The sequence below is a fragment of the Panthera leo genome, chromosome A2 (assembly GCF_018350215.1).
Source record: "Panthera leo isolate Ple1 chromosome A2, P.leo_Ple1_pat1.1, whole genome shotgun sequence".
NCBI classification, from domain to species: domain Eukaryota; kingdom Metazoa; phylum Chordata; class Mammalia; order Carnivora; family Felidae; genus Panthera; species Panthera leo.
Window position 1 is genome coordinate 9432064 of NC_056680.1, and position 18694 is coordinate 9450757.

The 18694-nt window shown below is 52.2% G+C and overlaps 1 protein-coding gene across 1 annotated transcript in view; it reads right to left on the bottom strand.

The window, feature by feature from the left end:
* CACNA1A (calcium voltage-gated channel subunit alpha1 A) overlaps nucleotides 1-18694 on the bottom strand; it is a 106859-nt gene that overhangs the window by 79128 nt on the left and 9037 nt on the right. Inside the window, 3 exon segments of the mRNA XM_042927282.1 lie at nucleotides 989-1104; nucleotides 2233-2336; nucleotides 16410-16603. Coding sequence (XP_042783216.1) covers nucleotides 989-1104; nucleotides 2233-2336; nucleotides 16410-16603 — 414 coding nt within the window.

Consider the following 18694-nt stretch of genomic DNA (forward strand, 5'->3'; position numbering starts at 1 on the left):
CTCGGACCAGGAAGGGCAAGGGTCTGCCCGGCCACCTTCGCTCTCCTCTTGCTGATCGCGGCAGCTCAACCAGCCAGCAGCGTGCTGCTTGGTTCTTCCTGCCTCGCAGCCCACGTCAGCAAGAGCAGGAGAGCGAGCACCACCTCCACGTCCCTCAATATGAGACCCAGCTCCTTCATAAGGCCTTGCCTGATTCGGCCCCCGCCACCTCCCTGCCCTCCTTTCCTCCCCATCTGCCCTGCGTGTCCCTGCTCCAGCCACACCGGCTTCTTTGCTATGACTCAACGCTGCCCCTACCCCAGGACCTTTGCACCTGCTATCCCCTCTGCCCGGAACACCCTTCGCTAGACATCCACACGGCTTCCTTCGGGTCTGCTCGGACATCACCTCCTCGGAGAGATCCTCTCTGACCAGCCCACCTCCTCCAACTCTTTTCTACTTCCTAAGCTGCGTTATTTTTCTCCTCGGCACTGGGGAGCACCCCGCGTTGTCCGTACTTGTTTCTTTTCTGTCTCCCTCACTAGAACATCGGAGCCCCATCTTTTGTTCTGTCACATCCTCAGAGCCTAGAGTGGGTGCTCCATAAGCATTGGGAATGGCTGAGCCAATAAACATGTGCCTGCTGCGTGGACCACCTCACTGCACACTCCACAGCCCTGGAAGGTAGGCGTGAGTGTGTCTCCATTGGACCACCCAAGAAACCGAGGCACAGGGAAGGGAGGTACGCTGCTAGGAGGTGGCAGGGCTGGGACGTAAACTAAAGTTGACGGGAACGGAGGAGGCGATGTCCTCTCCTGGCTTCACCCCGGAAGTCCCGCTGCCGTAGCCCAGATTCCGGCCTCCGGGAAGTGGGGCTCCTTGGTCAGGGGCCCTCTTTGCTCCCCCCTCAGGCCCTCCCCTCACCCACCTTCAAGCCACGGGCATGACTCCGTGCGCGCTCCGGGGCCTGGGATTTCGGTTCCCGGGCCCCAGGATGAATGGGCCTCACCTGCTTTTGAGATCCACTCCATGTACCCGTTGAGCTCCCGTTCGATCTGCTGCTGCCTCCTCAGTTTCAGAAAGGCCCGCCGGTTCTCCACCCGCTCCCTTTCTTTGGCAAACTCCCTGCAGAAGCAGGAAAGAGCCGGGTCTGGCCGTTGTAAACGTTTTAGGGACTCTGTGTGTGTGCGTGTGTGTGTGTGCGCGCGTATTTAGGGGTTCGAAAACCCCAGGAGGGCAGTGGACTTTAACACGAGGTATCAGGTCTTCTGGGAGAGCACCACAGGGATGGGGGTGTTTCTGCCAGCTTCCCACATTATCCAACAGCTGCACCCCAGCTAGAGGAAACAAGTCAAACCGAAGGCTGCACACCCCCTTCTCATTCTCTGCACTCCCGGGTGAAGAAGATTTGAAGCCCTCTTTTAGGTTAGGCCAAGGAGACACAAGCTGATTTCCTGCCACAGCCTCCCTTCCCTCATATATGCCCTCCCCCCCTTTCCCTTCCCCTCCCTCCTCTTCGTGTTTGGAACATGCGGTGGCTCTCTTGTGAGTGTGAGGCAGCCACTTTCAGACCATGAGGCATCCACGAGACCGAAAGCCTCTGCCTGGTAACGACGTCAGAGCAGAAAACCAGAAGGAACTGGGGTCCCTGATGGCACTGTGGAGCCACTATGCCTCTCCCCAGACTTCTTGTGATCAGAAAAAGAAAATCTATTTATGATTAAGCCAAAAAAACCCCACAAAACACCCAATACCCGATCTTGGGGGTACGGGACAATATATGTCATGGAAATGCATGCTTGACTGTATATTGAGATTTTGCATTTGGAAAACAGGAAGGGGAAAACCCAATCTACTGGGTTTTTTTTTTTAATGTTAATTATAGGAAGTAGCACTCTATAGAATTTTCTTGTGTGATGGGCTGTGTGCTGGGAAAGACTTCTGAATGAGAGGTCTGCATTGGAAAGAAGCTCCCTTTTCCTGGGTGGAGGTTGCTCAATGCCAGGGGTGCAGGGTTGTGAGTCGAAGTTGCACCGGATTTCAGCCCCCTTGAGTCCTTTTGCTGGGTGCTCTCAGCAGTGCACAGCCTGTGCATCTGTACCTGACTTGCTAATAACTTTCTGGCTAACCCAAGACAAGGGAAGAAGCCTACTCTCTGCCTCTGCCTGGAGTATGAAAACAAAGGTTCGATGGCCTCTTTATGGTCAGAAGATGGTGACGGGGAGTGGGATGGGGAGAGTACCAGACACTTACCCTGACAGCACACCCAGCACGAGGTTCAGCATAAAAAAGGAGCCAATGATGATGAGGGGGATGAAGTACAACCAGTTCCAAGTGTTCCCTGAGGCATCGTTGCTCTGTGGGAGGTGAGGAGGGAAAGCGGGTGAGTGTTCAGTGGGATTCAGGTATGACCTGACAGGTGGGAGAAGGGGGAGCTCTGCTCTTAAATGTCCGTGGCCTGTGGAGTCCTAGAGCTCTGGCAGCCCAGACAAGGAAATAGAACACAGGATAAATTAGTGGGGGGACACCTGAGAGGTATCATTAAAAGCACAAAGCCCCCTCCTAATCATGCAGCCCTCACAGGACTCAGGAACCAGCATGAAACTCAGAACTTCCCAGACCAAAATCCATGAGGAGAGAGAAAAAAAAAAGCCCAATCAAAATGCACAAATGAACCCCTGGTTCCCTCCTCCTCTCTGACACAGTCACACTTTTCCCTTACAGGAGGGTGCATGAAGGCAGAGTCTGACTCCCGGGTTAAATCACCAAGACAACCAACAGGGCTGTGAGCCTTTTCCTCAAATGTCTCCCTCCTCTGTGCCCTGCAGCCTCAATGTGAATCTCAAAAATATTCCTGGAAGCGCCCAGCTCAGTTTTCAAGGTGGGGAGAAGTCCACAAGTAGAACATTCTTCTCTGGGAGAACAGAACACTGTGCCAAGAAGGAAGTAAAAGGAAGGGATGAAAATCCAGAAGAGAGAGAGAAAGAAAGAGAGAAATATAAAAAAGCAGTGCTTATGAAGTACTTACTCGTGCCAGACACTCTTCTAAGTACATCAGCCATTAGCTTAGTTAGTCAGGATACCCTATTTTATCATCGTGCCCATTTTATGGTTGGGGAAACTGAGGCCCAGAAAGACAAAAGTGCCAGCCCAAGGTCACAGAGCTAGCTGGTGACGAACATGGGATTGGATCCCAGAGCCCATGGACTTAACCTCTGTGCTGGAGAAGCCTTGGCATCAGCCGCCAGAGCAGGGGAGCTTTAGGGTGGCTCATCAGCTCTGGGCCATCTGCACAATGTGGGGCCCCCAAGAGTGGCTTTAAAAGCTCACCTTTAAAAGCACATCTAATGCTGCTGCCACCAAGCAGAAAGGCCCAAATGAGAAAGACACATACTGCCAGGTGCTGGAAAGCCTAGAGGATCTGTAATCGTCACACGCTGCTCATGGGAGGGTGACATGGTGGATGAGGGTCCTGTGTCTGGGTAACGAAGAACCACAACTGCGGGGCCTAAAACAACGGAAATTTATTGTCTCACGGTGCTTGGAGGTCAGACGTTCAAGATCCGGGTGTCGACAAGGCTGGTTCCTTCTGGAGGCTTCCAGGGAGAACCTGCCCCATGCCTCTCTCCTGGAGTCTAGGGATTCACTGAAAACACCCTTTAGTGGTTCCTTGGCTTGCAGAGGCATTGCTGTGGTCCCCACCCGCACCTCCGCGTGACGTCCTCCTTGTGTGCATGTCTGTCTCTGCGGTCAAATTCCTCCCCCACCTCCTCCCCCCAGCAGTCATACTGGATTGGGGTCTCCCCTGATGACCTCATCTTCCCACAATGACCCCACTTCCAATTAAGGTCACATTCTCAGGTGCTGGGGGCTGGGACTTCTATGTATGAACTGGAGGAGGGAGGACACAGTTCAATCCACAGCACATGGTCCAACCACTTTGGGAGATGGGTTGGGAGCTGCTGTTGAAATTAGTCACGTCCCCGCACGACCACCCGGAGATTCCCCTCCCGAGTCCTGGATAGTTACCCAACAGAACCGTGTTGGGCAAAGGCACACACAAGGTTGTTCACAGTGGCGATCTTCATAATAGCCCCAAACTGGAAATAATCTGAATCCCCCTCGACAACAAGAGAGAGGATAAATAAATGGCATAGCATGCAATGAATGACTGCCACTTGTCACATGAAACCTTACAGAGTGCGTGTCGAGCGAAGGAAGCTGGACAGAAAGGAACATCGGTGTAAGATTCCGTTATATACGAAACACAAAAACAGGCCAACCAGTCAACGATGCTTGAGGTCCTGATGGGGCACCCTTTGGGGAGGAGGTATAAGCGGGGACACTCTGATCCATGGCACAACATGGATGAATCTTGAGGACACTATGCTGGGTGAAATAAGCCAGTCATAAAGACACAAATGCTGTAGGGTTCTACTTCTGTGCGGTCCCTAGATTCACAGAGACAGGAAGTAGACAGGGGCTGGGGGAGGGGGTGGGGAGTCAGTGTTCGGTGGGGACAGAGTGTTGATTTGCAAGACGTAATTGAGTTCTGGACATGGGTGGTGACGACGGCTGCCCAACAATGAGGATGTACTTAATGCCGTGGAACTGGACACTTAAAAACAGGGAAGATGGTAAATTTTGTGTTCTGTGGGATTTCACCGTGATAAAAAAAAAAAAAAAAAAAAAAGGAAAATAAGACAAACAAACAAAGTCAACTTTCATCGCAGACACAGACAGGTTCTGGGGACAATTAATAGGCCAGGGCTCCTAGCTCATGCCTTTCTTCCCAGAAACACCCAAAGTTCCAATGCTGTGCTGCTAGAAGGTTCTGGAAAAAAAGAATGGAGTCAGCAGAACAGGGCTGGACAGAAGGCAAGACTGGCTTTGTGCTTTTCCTTTCCAGTGCTGTGGCAGCTGAGGGTTCTCATGCCTATTTCTTAGGCTAAATATAGTCCAGGGAGAGAAAGCCCTTACCAGCCAACACAAGAAAAAGTCTGGGCCATCTCAGGAAACAGGCTTGGGATGGGAACAGAGCAGCGGGCGTGTGTCGGTGGCGGGGTGGGGGGGAGGAGGCAGGATGGAATGGGGAGAAATGGCTGAGGCCCCTCGGAACCGAGGCGGCCCCTTCATCTCAGACTCTGCCCACACCCCAGCTCCCCAACGGGCTTAGGGCCCTCTGGGCCATGACGTGCTGGCCAGGATAATAACAGACATCCACAGGGCCAGGCACTCGGTCTACCCGAGCTCGTTTAATCCTCTCACGGACCCCCAAAGCTGGTGCGTCATCCTTCCCATCCTCCTGGGTGAGGAAACTGAGGCACAGAGAGGTAAAGTTCCATGCCCAAGGTCTGTTCTGGGTTGCGCTGTGTCCCTCCAGAAGATGTGCTGAATTTATAACCCCGGTACCTGGGAATGTGACTTTACTTGGAAATAGGGTTTCGGCAGCTGCCATCGAGTTAAGACGAGGTCGTGATGGGGGGGGGCCTAGTCCAATATGACTGGCGTCCTTTTAAAGAGGAAAACACCAGGTGGAGAAGGGACGCGCAGGGGAGAGAACAGCCACATGATCACGGAGGCAGAGGGTGGAGAGAAGCCAAGGAACACCAAGGGTCAACAGCCAGAAGGAGAAGCCAGGAAGAGGCGAGGCAGGATTCTTCTCAGAGTCTCAGAGGGAGCATGGCCCTGCTGACATCTTTGTCTCGGACTTCTGGCCTCCATGTAATGGCAGCCCACCCCCCCACCCCCAAGCCCCTCTGTCACTCTAACCTCGGATAACTCTGCTCCAGCCACATGGGCTCCTTTTGGCTCCTCAAATGCACCAGGCACAGCCCCACCCCAGGACCTTTGCACCTGCTGCCCCACCCCCGCCTGGAAAGCTCTCCTCCTAGATTCCTACATGGCTCTTCCCTCACCTCCTCCAGGTCTTTGCTCAAAAGTCACCTTCTCCAGGAAGCCCTCTTTGATGACCCTCCATTGCTGACCCCATTTCCTGCTCTATCTTTGCCCTTAGCGCTTCACCCTTTCTACGCTTTGTTTATTTCTCCTGATCACTGCCTATCTCCCCAGCTGGGATGCCAGTTCCACAAGGAACAAGGACAGCGCTTTTTTGGGTCCCTGCTGTGTTCCCTAGCACAATGCCAGGCATGCACGTAGTGCTCAATAAATGTTTGTTGAATGACTGAATGAGAGGTGGGTCCAAGTTCCCTGCCCAGCCCGCGTCCTTAGTTCTCAACCTGTTCTCCCTCTTCCCCTCTCCCTTGTTTGATTTTCTCCCTGGGACTGGCAGAGAACGTGTTGTGTTCTCTTTCCAGTCTGGCCCAAATGATTCCATTCCATGCTCTGGATCCAACAACTCACGGAGAAGGAGTTGGTGCAGGGACGGGCGCGGGTTTTGATCACCAAGTGGGCTTCCCGTGGGGTCTGCTCGGGAGCAAGACGGGAACTAGATTTCCCAGGCAGAAAGGCTGGAGCTGCCGTGGCCACGGTGACGGCAGAGAACGTGGGGCGGCCCAAACCTCCCCTCCTGGGTCTGACCTCCTTCGGCAGTTCAGGTAAAGGGCGGGTGTGTGCACAAGTCTGGGTCTGGGGAACGGAAGGAGGATGGAAACTTGCTCACTTGTCATCAGTGATACTGAAAAGGATGTGCTCTTCCAGTCCCGTCTTTCCTCCAAAGGCTCAAGGAGTCCTGGTGCCTGGAACACTATTCCCCATTAGTGCTGTCACTGAGTATTTCCGGTGACATGGTAGGATGGCCTGTTCTGGTCCCCCTGTGGTTGGCTGACGGCCACACGATGGGTGCTGGCCGGTAAGGAGCGGATGGAAATAGCCGTGCCACTTTTGCACCAGAGCACTGAAGTGTCACTGTGGGACCCTCAGGGGTCTCTCTCCTTTTGGGACAGCAAGTGGCAATGTCCTAGGGGCTCCAGAGCTGGCTCCCAAGTGACCATGTTGCACACGGCCCCCTCTCCTCCACTGCCAACCCACACTGGACATGTAGCGTGAGCAAGAAAGGAGATTTGTTGTTATTAACGTCACGGGGACTTCGGGGGATGTTTGTTACTGCCGCCTAACGTAGTTTTCCTGGCCGATACACCCTGCTGCCTCCTCGGTTTGCTCCGTCACGTCTTTCGTCTCAAATGTCACTTTCTCAATGACCCTTCCATGGAGCTCAGGAGGCGGGTGTGGAAAAAGAATGTCTCCGGCACGTCCAATGGAGAAATCGGCAAAGTTCCATATTACAGTGTGCTACGTGTTTCTGTTCCCCGAGCCTCTGCCCGGAGCCCGGTGTCCCCTCGATCTTGGTGTGGTTGATTCCTCCTCACCGCTCAGCCTTCAGCTCCTACAGTGCCCCCCCTCAGAGAAGCCTTCCTGGGCCTCCCGACCCAAAGGACTCCCTCCGGCCGCCCCCTCCAGCCCTGCCAGACATCCATTCTTCTCCCAGCATGCTCTGCTCTCTGAATCACCTAGTCAATTCATACACGTGCTTGTTTGCAAATGGCCTTTGCTCCCTAACACGTCAGCTCCCCAGTGCCCAGCACGGCACCTGGCACGCAGTAGGTGCTTACCGAGCAGCACGCAGTAGGTGCTTACCGAGCATCGGGGGCATGGCGAATGCACGGAACCCTGAGGCCCCTGGGGGTGGACTGTTTAAATAACACTAAGGAAACGAGACTGTATTTATGTCGGGTCCAAAGGATCAGGCTCTTTCCCTGGAATGCGATCGCTTTAGTAGAGGACTATCGCTTTAGTAGAGGACTTCCGAGCCAACAAAAATGCCCCGCGATTTCCACAATTTCCAGACCGGTGGATGGGGAAACTGAGGCTGAGGAAGGCAAGGTGATTTGCTGGCTCACACAGGGTGTGGAGGGCACAACTGGGGTGAGAACCAGCCTTCGGGCTTGCAACAGAGTGAATTTTTTTTTCCCTACTTCACCCCTTCGCTGCATTTACATAGTAGTTTCCATCTATAATGGTTGGTCCAGGAGAGCCTTAAAGGAGATGCGGATTCATCCCAGCCTCGGCCCCAGGGCACGCATCAAACAAATTAATGACTGAGTCCCAGTAAAATTCTGAAGTGCCTTCTGTTTTACGGTTTATTTTCCTCTAACGTTCTGAGAACGGTTCATTCAGAGAAAAGTATAGAGGATGTTAAAAAAAAAATATTCAGCTCAGGAGAACACCCAGTTCCCCAGCCTCCCGGATAAAAACGATGTGGGTTTGACCGTGAAAGAGCCAAGGTCCCACAGTGGTGGTGCGGGAGGTCGAATGTCCCAGTTTACACCCATTGTATATCATGCAACGCCTGTTAATTATTTTTTGAGTCCTCCTTTACCTGTTTGCTCTCAAAACTGTCCCGGTTTGGATGATAAATTATACAGCCTCTCCGCCTGTCCCCTCCTGGGACCTCACCCCCTCCCTCGTCTGCCCTTACTCTCTCAACCAGCCATGTGAGCCACCTTGCTGCTCCTCACAAATACCAGGCGTGCTCCTGCCCCAGGGCCTTTGCACTGGCTATCCTGGGTCTTCCTTCCTTAACATACTTCCATGGCCCCCCTCACCTCCTTCAGGGCTTATTAGGAGAACTACAACCTCTCGCTCTGATGATCCACAACCCCTCTACTGCTTAATTTTTCTCCCTAAGCTCCCACCCCCCTCTCACACATGAGTCTGCAAAGAACCCATGGACTAGCCACTTGTGTTTGTAAATTCTGGCTTTGTTGGCACACAGCCATGTCCATCCCCTCATGTATTTTCTCCGTGGCTGCTTTGTTGCGACTGAGCAGTTGCGACAGAGACTGTATGGCCCACGAAGCCTAAGATATTTAAGATACCTGGCCCTTGACACACACATACATACAATCTCTTCGTTATGTTGTTGGTCAACTCCACCCTCTGCTAAAATGTCAACTCCCCCCAGACAGGGATTTTTGTCTTTTCCATTCACCACATACGCAAGGTGCCTGGAAGACGACCTGCACACAGGAGGCATTCAAGGAATGTTTGTTGAATGAATGCGTGATCCCAAGCCCCCAAAAGTCTGATGCTTTGATATTGGCCACAGTGAGCATCTATGAATAAAAAAGGTTTAGGTCAAAGACCAGTGTCAACCACGATCGGCCATGTGTCAAGGGACACACATTCACAACCAACTAGGCACACTTTGCTGCTTACTTAACTGACATTAACCGAAAGAGAGAAATAAAGAGTGACAGAGACAGAAAAGGCACAGAAAAGCACAGAGAGGTGGGGAGGGAGAGGGAGACAGAGAAGACAGGCGGAGGAGGAGGAGACAGAGACAGATGTGGAATAAGAGGGACCAAGACAGAGAGGGAGACAGAAGGGGAGAGTCAGAAAGAGGGGAGGGGGTATAATGTTTAGTTCCCAGTGCCGGGTTCGAGTCCTGATTTCACCACCCTTGGCTATAGGACCTTGGCAGGTCGTTTCGCCCCTCTGGGCCTCAGTTTCCTCATCTGGAAGATGGGGTGAAAAATGTCTTGTCTCACAAGTTGTTCCCCAGATCAGTCGAAAGGGCAAGAAGACATGTGGCGCCCAGCGAACTCTGTAAATGGCGGCCAGAAATTAACTCAGGATGTCTTGTCGTGCCAGGACCCCCTGGCTGTTCACGAAGGGTCCTGTTTTTTGTTTTTTTTTTTTTAAGTTTATTTACTTTTGAGAGACAGAGACAGAGCGTGAGTGGGGGAGGGGCAGAGAGAGGGGGAGACACAGAATCCGAATCAGTCTCCAGGCTCCGAGCGGACAGCACAGAGCCCGATGCGGGGCTCGAATGCACAAACTGTGAGATCATGACCCGAGCTGAAGTCGGGTGCTTAACGGACTGAGCCACCCAGGTGCCCCCGTGAGACGTGCTGGAGGGCCCCAGCCTCTCCGCCTCCCGTCCCTGGTATCTACCACCTAAATGCGGCCTCGAGGCTGCTTTGGCCCAGCAGAGCCCTCCTGAGCTTCCCCAAGCCTCCACCATCACAAGCGGGAAAAGACCAATTTTTGGTCACCATATCAGGTGACAGGTGTTAACTAATCGTTGTGCAACATGCGTACGTCAAATCATTATCCTGTACCTCTTAAACTTGTATCTCAATAAAGCCAAAAACGGGCGCACCCGGGTGGCTCAGTCGGTTGAGCGTCCCGACTTCCGCTCAGGTCATGATCTCGCGTTTGTGGGTTCGAGCCCCGCGTGGGGCTCTGTGCCGACAGCTCGGAGCCTGGAGCCTGCTTGGGATTCTGTGTCTCCCTCTCTCTCTCTGCCCCTCCCCTGCTCGTGCTGTCTCTCTCTGTCCTCAAAAAATAAAAAATAAGACATCAAAAAAAAAAAAAAACCTTAAAACAAAATACAAAAACAAAAAAAATCTCTGAAATCTCTGAGGTAGGCTCTTTTGTTCCTGATTTCTATCTTTTCTGCCCCAGACTTTATTTTTTAAGTTTTAATGTTTATTTACTTTGAGAGAGAGAGAAAGCGAGAGTGAGAGAGCCTGAGTACATGAGTGGGGGAGGGGCAGAGGAAGAGGGAGAGAGAGAATCCCAAGCAGGCTCTGCGCCATCAGGCTCTGCTTAACCGACTGAGGCCCCCCCACCCCCACCAGGCACCCCTGCTCTGGATTTTAGACAGCTTTAAGAAATTATTCCGTTAAAAATTAAACTGCTCTCTCTCTCTCTCCCTCCTTCTCTCCCTTCCCCCATATCTATTTCCCAGACCGGATCAGGGCACCTGGTCCCACCACGTCCCTGGCTGACAACCACAGGCCATGCTCTCAACCTCCGACTCTCATTTGTAATTCGGCGGGGGGGGGGGGGGGGTGGGGGGTGGGGGGGGGGGGAGGGGGGGCAGTAACCTCTCCTTCTCATGTTATTCATAAACCAAACTCCTGACTTTATTTGGATTTCATCGGTTTTCCCATCGACGTCCCCTTTCTGTTCCCCTTGCAGTTCCCCGCGCTGCATCTAGCAATCACATCTCCTTCGGCCCCTCTGGTCTGTGACGGTTTCTCAGTCTTTCCTTGTTGATCGTGACCTTGACGGTCTGGAAAAGGACAGGCCAGGTATCCTGCGGGATGCCCTCCATTCTGGGTTTGTCCGATGTTTTGCTCATGATTATGCAGGGGTTGTGAGTCTTGGGGAAGACAGCCCATGGGGTCCCTGCCCCTCACGTCAATCAAGGGCCACACGATTACATATTCCCTGGGGGTGTTGGCTTAAGGTGGGGTCTCCCCACTCTAAAATGACGACATCTCCCGCTTATTTAATAATCAAACAGGGGTGCCTGGGTGGCTCAGTTGGTTAAGCGTCCGACTCTCGATCTCAGCTCAGGTCTTGATCTCAGGGTCATGAGTTCAAGCCCTGCGTTGGGCTCCATGGTGGGCATGAAGCCTGCTTAAAAAATAATCAAGTAAAAACGACCACTTGTCATTGCTATGTCAATCAGCCCTTCGGTGCGGGCTCTCTCTGGACACATTAGCAAGAAAAGAGCACCCAACGTACCATGGGCACACTGGGAAAATGTTCATGTCCCTCTTCCTCTCTGTTTCCTGGTATAATCTTTTTTTTTCCCCTCCTAAATAGATAACAAGACAAGTTTAAATATTTTTTTTCCCGATTGTAAAGGAAATTGTGATCTCTGCAGAAAAATGTGGTGACACAGAGAAGTATCGGGCAAATACCGATTCCTGAATCCTAGAGGCCATCTTGGCAGTGTTTTCCAGTCTCTTCTTCCTAACTTCTATTTTCAAACGCACACGCTTGAGCTCAGAGCACCCTGGTCTCAGACTTCCCGTCTTCGGAATTGTGAGAAAAAAAACTTCCGTTGTTTAAGCCACCTGCTCTGTGCTGTTTGTAACGGTAGCCTGAGCTAAGACATAAGGTTTACCTCACCTTGATTCTTTTTTTAAACAACGTTTTATTTATTTCTGAGAGAGAGCACGTGCGAGTAGGGGAGGGGCAGAGAGAGCGGGAGACAGAGAGTCCTAAACAGGCTTCACGCTCTCAGCGCAGAGCCCGGCTCGGGGCTCAAACTCGCCAACTGTGAGATCATGACCTGAGCCGAAATCAGGTCAGCTGCTTAACCGGCTGAGCCACCCAGGCGCACTGCCTGCATGCTTTCCAGAAAATCGACTTCCCGGGGGTGCCTGGGTGGCTCAGTCGGTTGAGCGTCCGACTTCGGCTCAGAGTCTGTGAGTTTGAGCCCCGCGTCGGGCTCTGGGCTGACGGCTCAGAGCCCGGAGCCTGCTTCGGATTCTGTGTCTCCCTCTCTCTCTGCCCCTTTCCCCGTTCGCGCTCTGTCTCTCTCTGCCTTTCAAAAATAAATAAATGTTAAAAAAAAATTTTTTAAAGAAAATCAACTCCCCCCTACTCATCATCAGACAGTGAGCATTTCCCTGCATCCTTAAATATTCTCCCAACAGATGCTTTTTAATGACGGCGTAATATTCCCTCATACAAAGGGACCATACGGCATTTAACCGCTTGCTTCCAGCTCTGTTCTATTTTTATAAGTAGCGCTGAGATGCACATCCCGATATAAACCTTTGACAGCACTGCTGATCAGTGGAGGTTAGGCTTTTTCTGAAAGGCGCTTTAACCAGGAAGCCACGCGGCAAAGAAACGAAACCAGTCGTCGCTGGGGAAACCTGGAGGAGGGCCGAACACGCCGTGCAGGTCAGCGGCTGCTGTTCCCTCTGCCGCGAATGCTCTCGCACAAATAGCTGCCTGGTGCTCTGCTCCTTTGGGGACGTGTCCCTTCCTCTGAGGAGCCCTCCCTGACTGCCTGACCTAGACCAGCCCCGCCTTCCCCTTGTGCTGCTTCCGTCCTCATAGGGCACGTCGCCACGGCCCGCCTTCTGCCTTCGTTTGCGGTCTACCTCCCACTTTAGGACCAGCTCCTTATCTGTCGTGTTTGCCTGTGTCTGTCTCCCTTATGAGAGTGGGTTGATTTTTGTCTTCTTGTGCTGGGTCCCCAGTCACCTGCCCATTGCCCAGCGCACAGTAGGTGCTCAACAGTTACTGAACTCACGGCTGGATTTCAAGGACACTGAGAAAAGAAGCGAGCTATTGGGAGTGCCCACCCAGGCAGGCGACGTCCCCTCGGCATCTGCGCCCATCAATCCTAAGACGCTTGGAGCATGTGTGTCTGAAAGATTCCAGACACTGTGGCTGCCTGTGGCTGGATGGACTGAGGGGGGTGTCCTAGGGCTGGGCAGGGCTGGCCGAAGGCAGCACGTAAAAGGAGAGCCCAGATGGACCTGGAAAAATCAACTGCTCTGTCCTCAGCGGCAGAAACTCAACGACGGCCACCTTAGTCCCTGCCTCTGGCGACGAGGGGCTCCGGTGGCTGTACGGAATGCCAAGGGCCGTTGGCAGCTACTAGAAGCTGGAAGAGGCCAAGAAGGATCCTCCCCCACAGCCTTCGGAGGGAGCCTGGCCCTGCCTAGGCCTCGATGTGGGATTTCTGGCACCCAGACCGCAAGACAATGAACGTCTGCTGTTTCAGCCACCACTTTGTGGTACCAGATCACTGCTGGGGTTTCTACGACAGCGGGATGTAAGTGCATGGAAAGTTCCAGAAGGCTACTCTGAGTTAGTGGCAGCTACCAGTGGGGTGAGGGTGGGGAATAAAGTGGGACCCCACAGCTCACTCCTCTGCCTCAGGTGCTGCTGGAGTTTTTTACGGGGTAAAATTCTGAAAATGTTTCTGAAAGGAGTGTCCACCAGGGGCGGGGAGGGTTCGGCCTACGCAGACCAGGCACGGTTGTAAGCACTTCACAGGCGCCCACCTCACCCAGTCCTCCTTCCCTGTGAGGTAGGACTGTGCTTCTGTTCATATTGCACACGCGGAAGTGAGGCACAGGGAGGCCAAGTGACTTGCCCAAGGTTGCACAGCAAGGAAAGGCGGGGGGGGAGCCAGGATGGGAACCCAGGCAGTCTGGTGCCTCTGACTCTGTGCTCTCACCGCTTCCCCAAGGCGGCTCAGCTCTAAGCTTCCAGGACAAACATCCCTTCCAACGATGGTGCTTAGGACTAGAGAATCTTCTGGAAGTCTGTGGTCGCGCTCACACTTCTCCTCCCACCACCAAGCACATCCCCAGTGTCTTCCCCTGAAACTCTGGACGTCTTCTCCGGATGCCTGACCCCACGACACAAACCCTTGCCCGTGTTCACAATTTTCTTAGCTTCTGCTCCCCAGTCCCTTTCTCTGCCCGGCTTCCCTTAACCTTCCTGGCTCCCAGCTGTTTCACTTCCAGGAGGGTTCATTTCCCCTGAAGCCCCCCCTCTTTCACCATGCTTGCAAAGACCTAGAGCCCCATAAAAGCCCCCCCCGCAAACTTTTGCCAAGTGGGTGTAACCTTTTGTCCAGGGTGTCTGCCAGTGAGGCCCAAGAGAGTGACTGAACATCTCCCAGATCTGAAGTCTGTTCCTAGGGAGGCTGTGCTCAGACAAGGTCTTCATGCAAATTAGAACACCATGTGTCTTTCCTCCATCCTTTACTTTTGTCGAAAACTAGAATCGTGGCAGACATTGGTGTCGCCTATGATACAAATTACACTCCTGTGATGCGGTGACATGTGCAGTGTGTGACACGCACAACTGTCCACGGCACTTGTGCCATCCTGTCCCGGGCGGCACTCTCCACCCCACCCTAAAAGGAGCCACTGATCCGAAGGATGGGTTCCTGTAGATCTCCCTCCACCCGCCAAGGGGAAACTTCCTTAAGAAACATGAACCGGGACCAAGAGGAGAGTTCGGCAACCCTGTACACAGGAGGAAGCCCTCTGGGATTGCTTCCCCAGCAGGCCAAGCCAGGACTCCTATGGGCAGAGCCTTCACTGGCAATTTCAGCACTCAGGGCAGGCGGAGAGGACGCTTCTGTGAGTCAGCAGAGGGATGCGTGCGGAGCAGCCCCAGGATGCCCCGCGGGGTGGCTACACCCGTGGCATCCTCGTGTTTGATCCTGAATCCCCGACTCCACACATCTCCAGCTGCTGACAGGCGACTGGCCTGGGGCGGTGGGGGGGCCTCTCACCTGCACAGGAGGGTGAGAGGAGGGTGTGCTCTGTTTAGGGCGGAGGGGCCTCTAAAACCTGCACCCCCAAATATCAAAATTACAAGGGCATTGTAGCCGTTGACCCAGTGATCCCACTTCCGGGAAGGGACACCACCGACCCCAGCTGTATCTGCACAAGGGTGAAGAGACATGCATGTGGCAGAGCTCAGGGCAGCACGGAGCTCAGGGACAGAGGGCGGGGAGACCACTGAAACATTTATCTCTGGGGAACCGATCAAATAAACCATGGCCCGCCCGACAATGGAGCACTATGCAGCTGTACAAAAGAATGAGGACGTGTCCTGCCACGGAAAGATCTCCAGGATATGTTGTTACGGGGGGGGGGGGGGGGGAATCACAGAACACAACAGTGCGTATAGAACGCTACACTTTGGAGTAAGAAAGAGGGGGGAGAATGTGGATTCGATGACACTTACATTTGCATAAGTAACACTGAAAGCATAGACCAGGGAAGTAAAGGGGTTGCACATCGTGGGGGGATAGGCAACAGGACAGAAGTGGGGCAGACAGGAGCATACACCTCCTTGGATGTGTCTCTAACATTTTCAAGATTTTGGACAAGAGTACTGACGGAGGCCCATATACTCTTGTAAATATTTAAAAGCTACTAAATAAAATATGCTCTATGCCTCTCCTTTGTAAACATACTTTCATAAGCACTAGGAAGGTCAATTTAGAACCTAGATGTCTGCACTGGATCACGACGTGAGCAAAGCCAGCCTTGCTCCCTGGCCACGCACGGCTCTGTCTGGCCCAGGGGAAGGGGGCTTCATGCATAGATGCATGGGCATTTCTGCTTGCATTAGTCTAAGCTCCAGCCACATTTGTGCCAACAGATGCCTCCAGAACATGTGGCACCGTTGGACAACAGACCCACGGGAGAATCTCACTGCAAGTCCATGGAATCAGAAAATTCCAGAATCCCAGATGATCCAAGAGTGGGGTCTAGAAAGTGGGGTAAGTGGTGCCAGTTCCTGGTAGACATGTCCCCTGAGCCCCGGGGATGCCTCACCCTACGGGGAGGGGCATGGCTGGCAGAGGGCCAGCGAAGGTCCCAGCACAGAGCCCCTTTGTACAGATCCAAGGATATTACTTTTTTTATCCATGTTGGTTTTTGAATCACACAAGCTTTACATATTAAAAAAAATCTAAAATTATATTTAAACACTTGCACAGTGAAAACTTATTCAGCATCGGTGTGCCTTCTGGATTTCCACGTCCTGAGGGGCCTCCTCTACTTAAAGTTCTGGGCACCTGCACCTCCCCTCCCTCTCTGGTTCAGAGTCCCTCCAATGCAGCCTCAGGAATTGGCTGGTCCAGGAGGGCCACCTGCCCCCAAATTTGCATCACTTACGTTGTAGAGGAGGTCAGTCCACCCTTCCATGGTGATGCACTGGAAAACAGTCAGCACTGCAAATAGGATGTTGTCGAACTGAGTGATCCCATTGTTGGGCCCTTCCCAGTAGGGCTGACATTTGGTCCCATTGGGGCAGGTGCGGGCGGGTTCCTCTGTCCCACACGGAGCCGGAGACTCACCCTGAATGTCATCTATGAAAGAGAAGAGGAGAAAAATCAGGGGAAGGGGCTGGGAAAATCAACTCTGAGAAATAGGGGCTGTAAAGATTCAATGCTGTTGCAAAAACAAAGACTATTGGAATGAATTTATCAACGTTTGTTTTTTAAGTTTGGCTTTGTTGATCTAGTCATTGGTGTCTGTTTTAGGAATTTCTTCTCTAAGCTTTATTATTTTTTCCTGTGCATTGCCCAAACTTTCGCGATGCATTCCCTTTCTTTAAGGCTACAAATTGCCCTCTGAGTGCAGCTTTAGCTGCATCCCACAAAATCTGTCATGCATTATTGTCATTATTGCACAAGTAAAATATTCTTTGACCCATAGATAACCAAGATACTTTTTTTTAAGTCAGATATATAAAAATAGAATAGTATAATGAATCCCCATGTACCTATCATCAACTTTAACACTTATCAACTCAGGGTTAATCTTGCTTCATCCGTATCCCCTCCCCACACTTTGCCTTGCCACTAGAATATTTTTTTAAAGCAAATCTCAGATACCCTATCATGTCATCCACAAATAAGAAGCAGGTCTCTTGATTTCCAAACACTTTCTGAGTTATTCTTTTGTTACCAATTTCCAGCTTAATTACACTGTGGTCAGAGGATATGTTCTGTATAATTCAGTCCTTCAAAATCTGTTGAGATGTGCTCTATGTTCCCGAATACAGCCAGTTTTGGTGAATATGCTGTGTGCTTTGTGCCGTGGTTGGGTGCTGTGTCCTCCAGACTTCCATTAGGACAAATATGTCAGTCGTGTTATGCTGTTATTCTGTAGCCTGATTTTTTTCTCTTCTCTTCTTTTTCCATTTCCTTTTCTCTTCTCTCCTCTCTTCACTTTTCTCCTCCTCCTTCTTCTTTTTCTTTCTTTCTTTCTTTCTTTCTTTCTTTCTTTCTTTCTTTCTTTCTTTCTTTCTTTCTTTCTTTTTTTTTTTTAGATGTACTAGGCACAGGGAGCTGTTCTGGGGGCGAGGAAGGCCAGTACACATAGTACTTACTTACCCTTAGGCACAGGCGCTAAGTTTTCTCCCCAAACGGCAAGAGGCAGATTGTAAAAATGCCACAAGGAAAGAGACACTTGCCAACAGATGCTGCTTTCGCAGACAACCAACGACAGCTTCGTGGCGAGGTTGGGCTGGGCGCCCGAGCTGGGGTCTGAATTCCAAGGGATTGAGGGCGAGACCCCAGGAGCACACGGGAGCACAGAACGACCTGGGTGTGTCCCCACTGGACCAGAGTAGCAGGTACGAGAGGGTCCTGTTCAGTGAGTCGCACTTTTGAAGGATTTCAGAGAGCGACATTGTCCGCCAGGAAAGCAGCCCAGTGTGCAAACTCAAGCTCTCCACCAAACAAAAATGTATCTCAATGTATGTGCTACGGGCACGAATGCCAACCTCCACTCAGCACGCAGCAGAGAGAAATAAACGATGGAATGTGTGAATTTTATTGGCCTTTGAAACTCCAGTTGAAGGTCATGCAAAGAGACACCTGCCACTCTGGGAAGTGACACTCAGTGCTTGAGAAGCACTGACCACACTGGCCGCTCGTTTAACTGGCTGCACATGCCTCCCTCATTCACGCTGTACTTGGGACAGGGGCTGCGATTTAATAAATACAGGTTGGAAGGCAAAATCTTCTGAACAAAAGGCTAAGAGCAGGGAGAGGGGAAATGCACAGGTTCCTATAGCAGATGAGAACCGCTGTTGGTTGGGAAGGCCGCCTCTGTCCAGAACCTTCTCTGTCTCCACCCTGCGACCACATCGGGCTCAGTTCCCACCCCCGTGCGGCCCCCTGCGTCAGCCAGAGAACGCCGGTCCCGCCTTCCCTTCAATGGCTCCGGAAGGTTCGTTCATGTTTGCCGAGGGTGGGGAGATCAGAGCACGCATCAGGCTTCACTGCTACGAGCTGGTGGCAGACGAGGAGTCTTGTCTGGAAGCTGTTGGAAATCAGGAAGCCCTCCACTTTACCTTTGCATTTCCCGGAGGGCTGAGCACAGTTCTGGGTGTGCAGGAACCGGGTTCCCGATGACAAAAGAGTGCAGCTGGAAACCTGACTCTCTTTAGC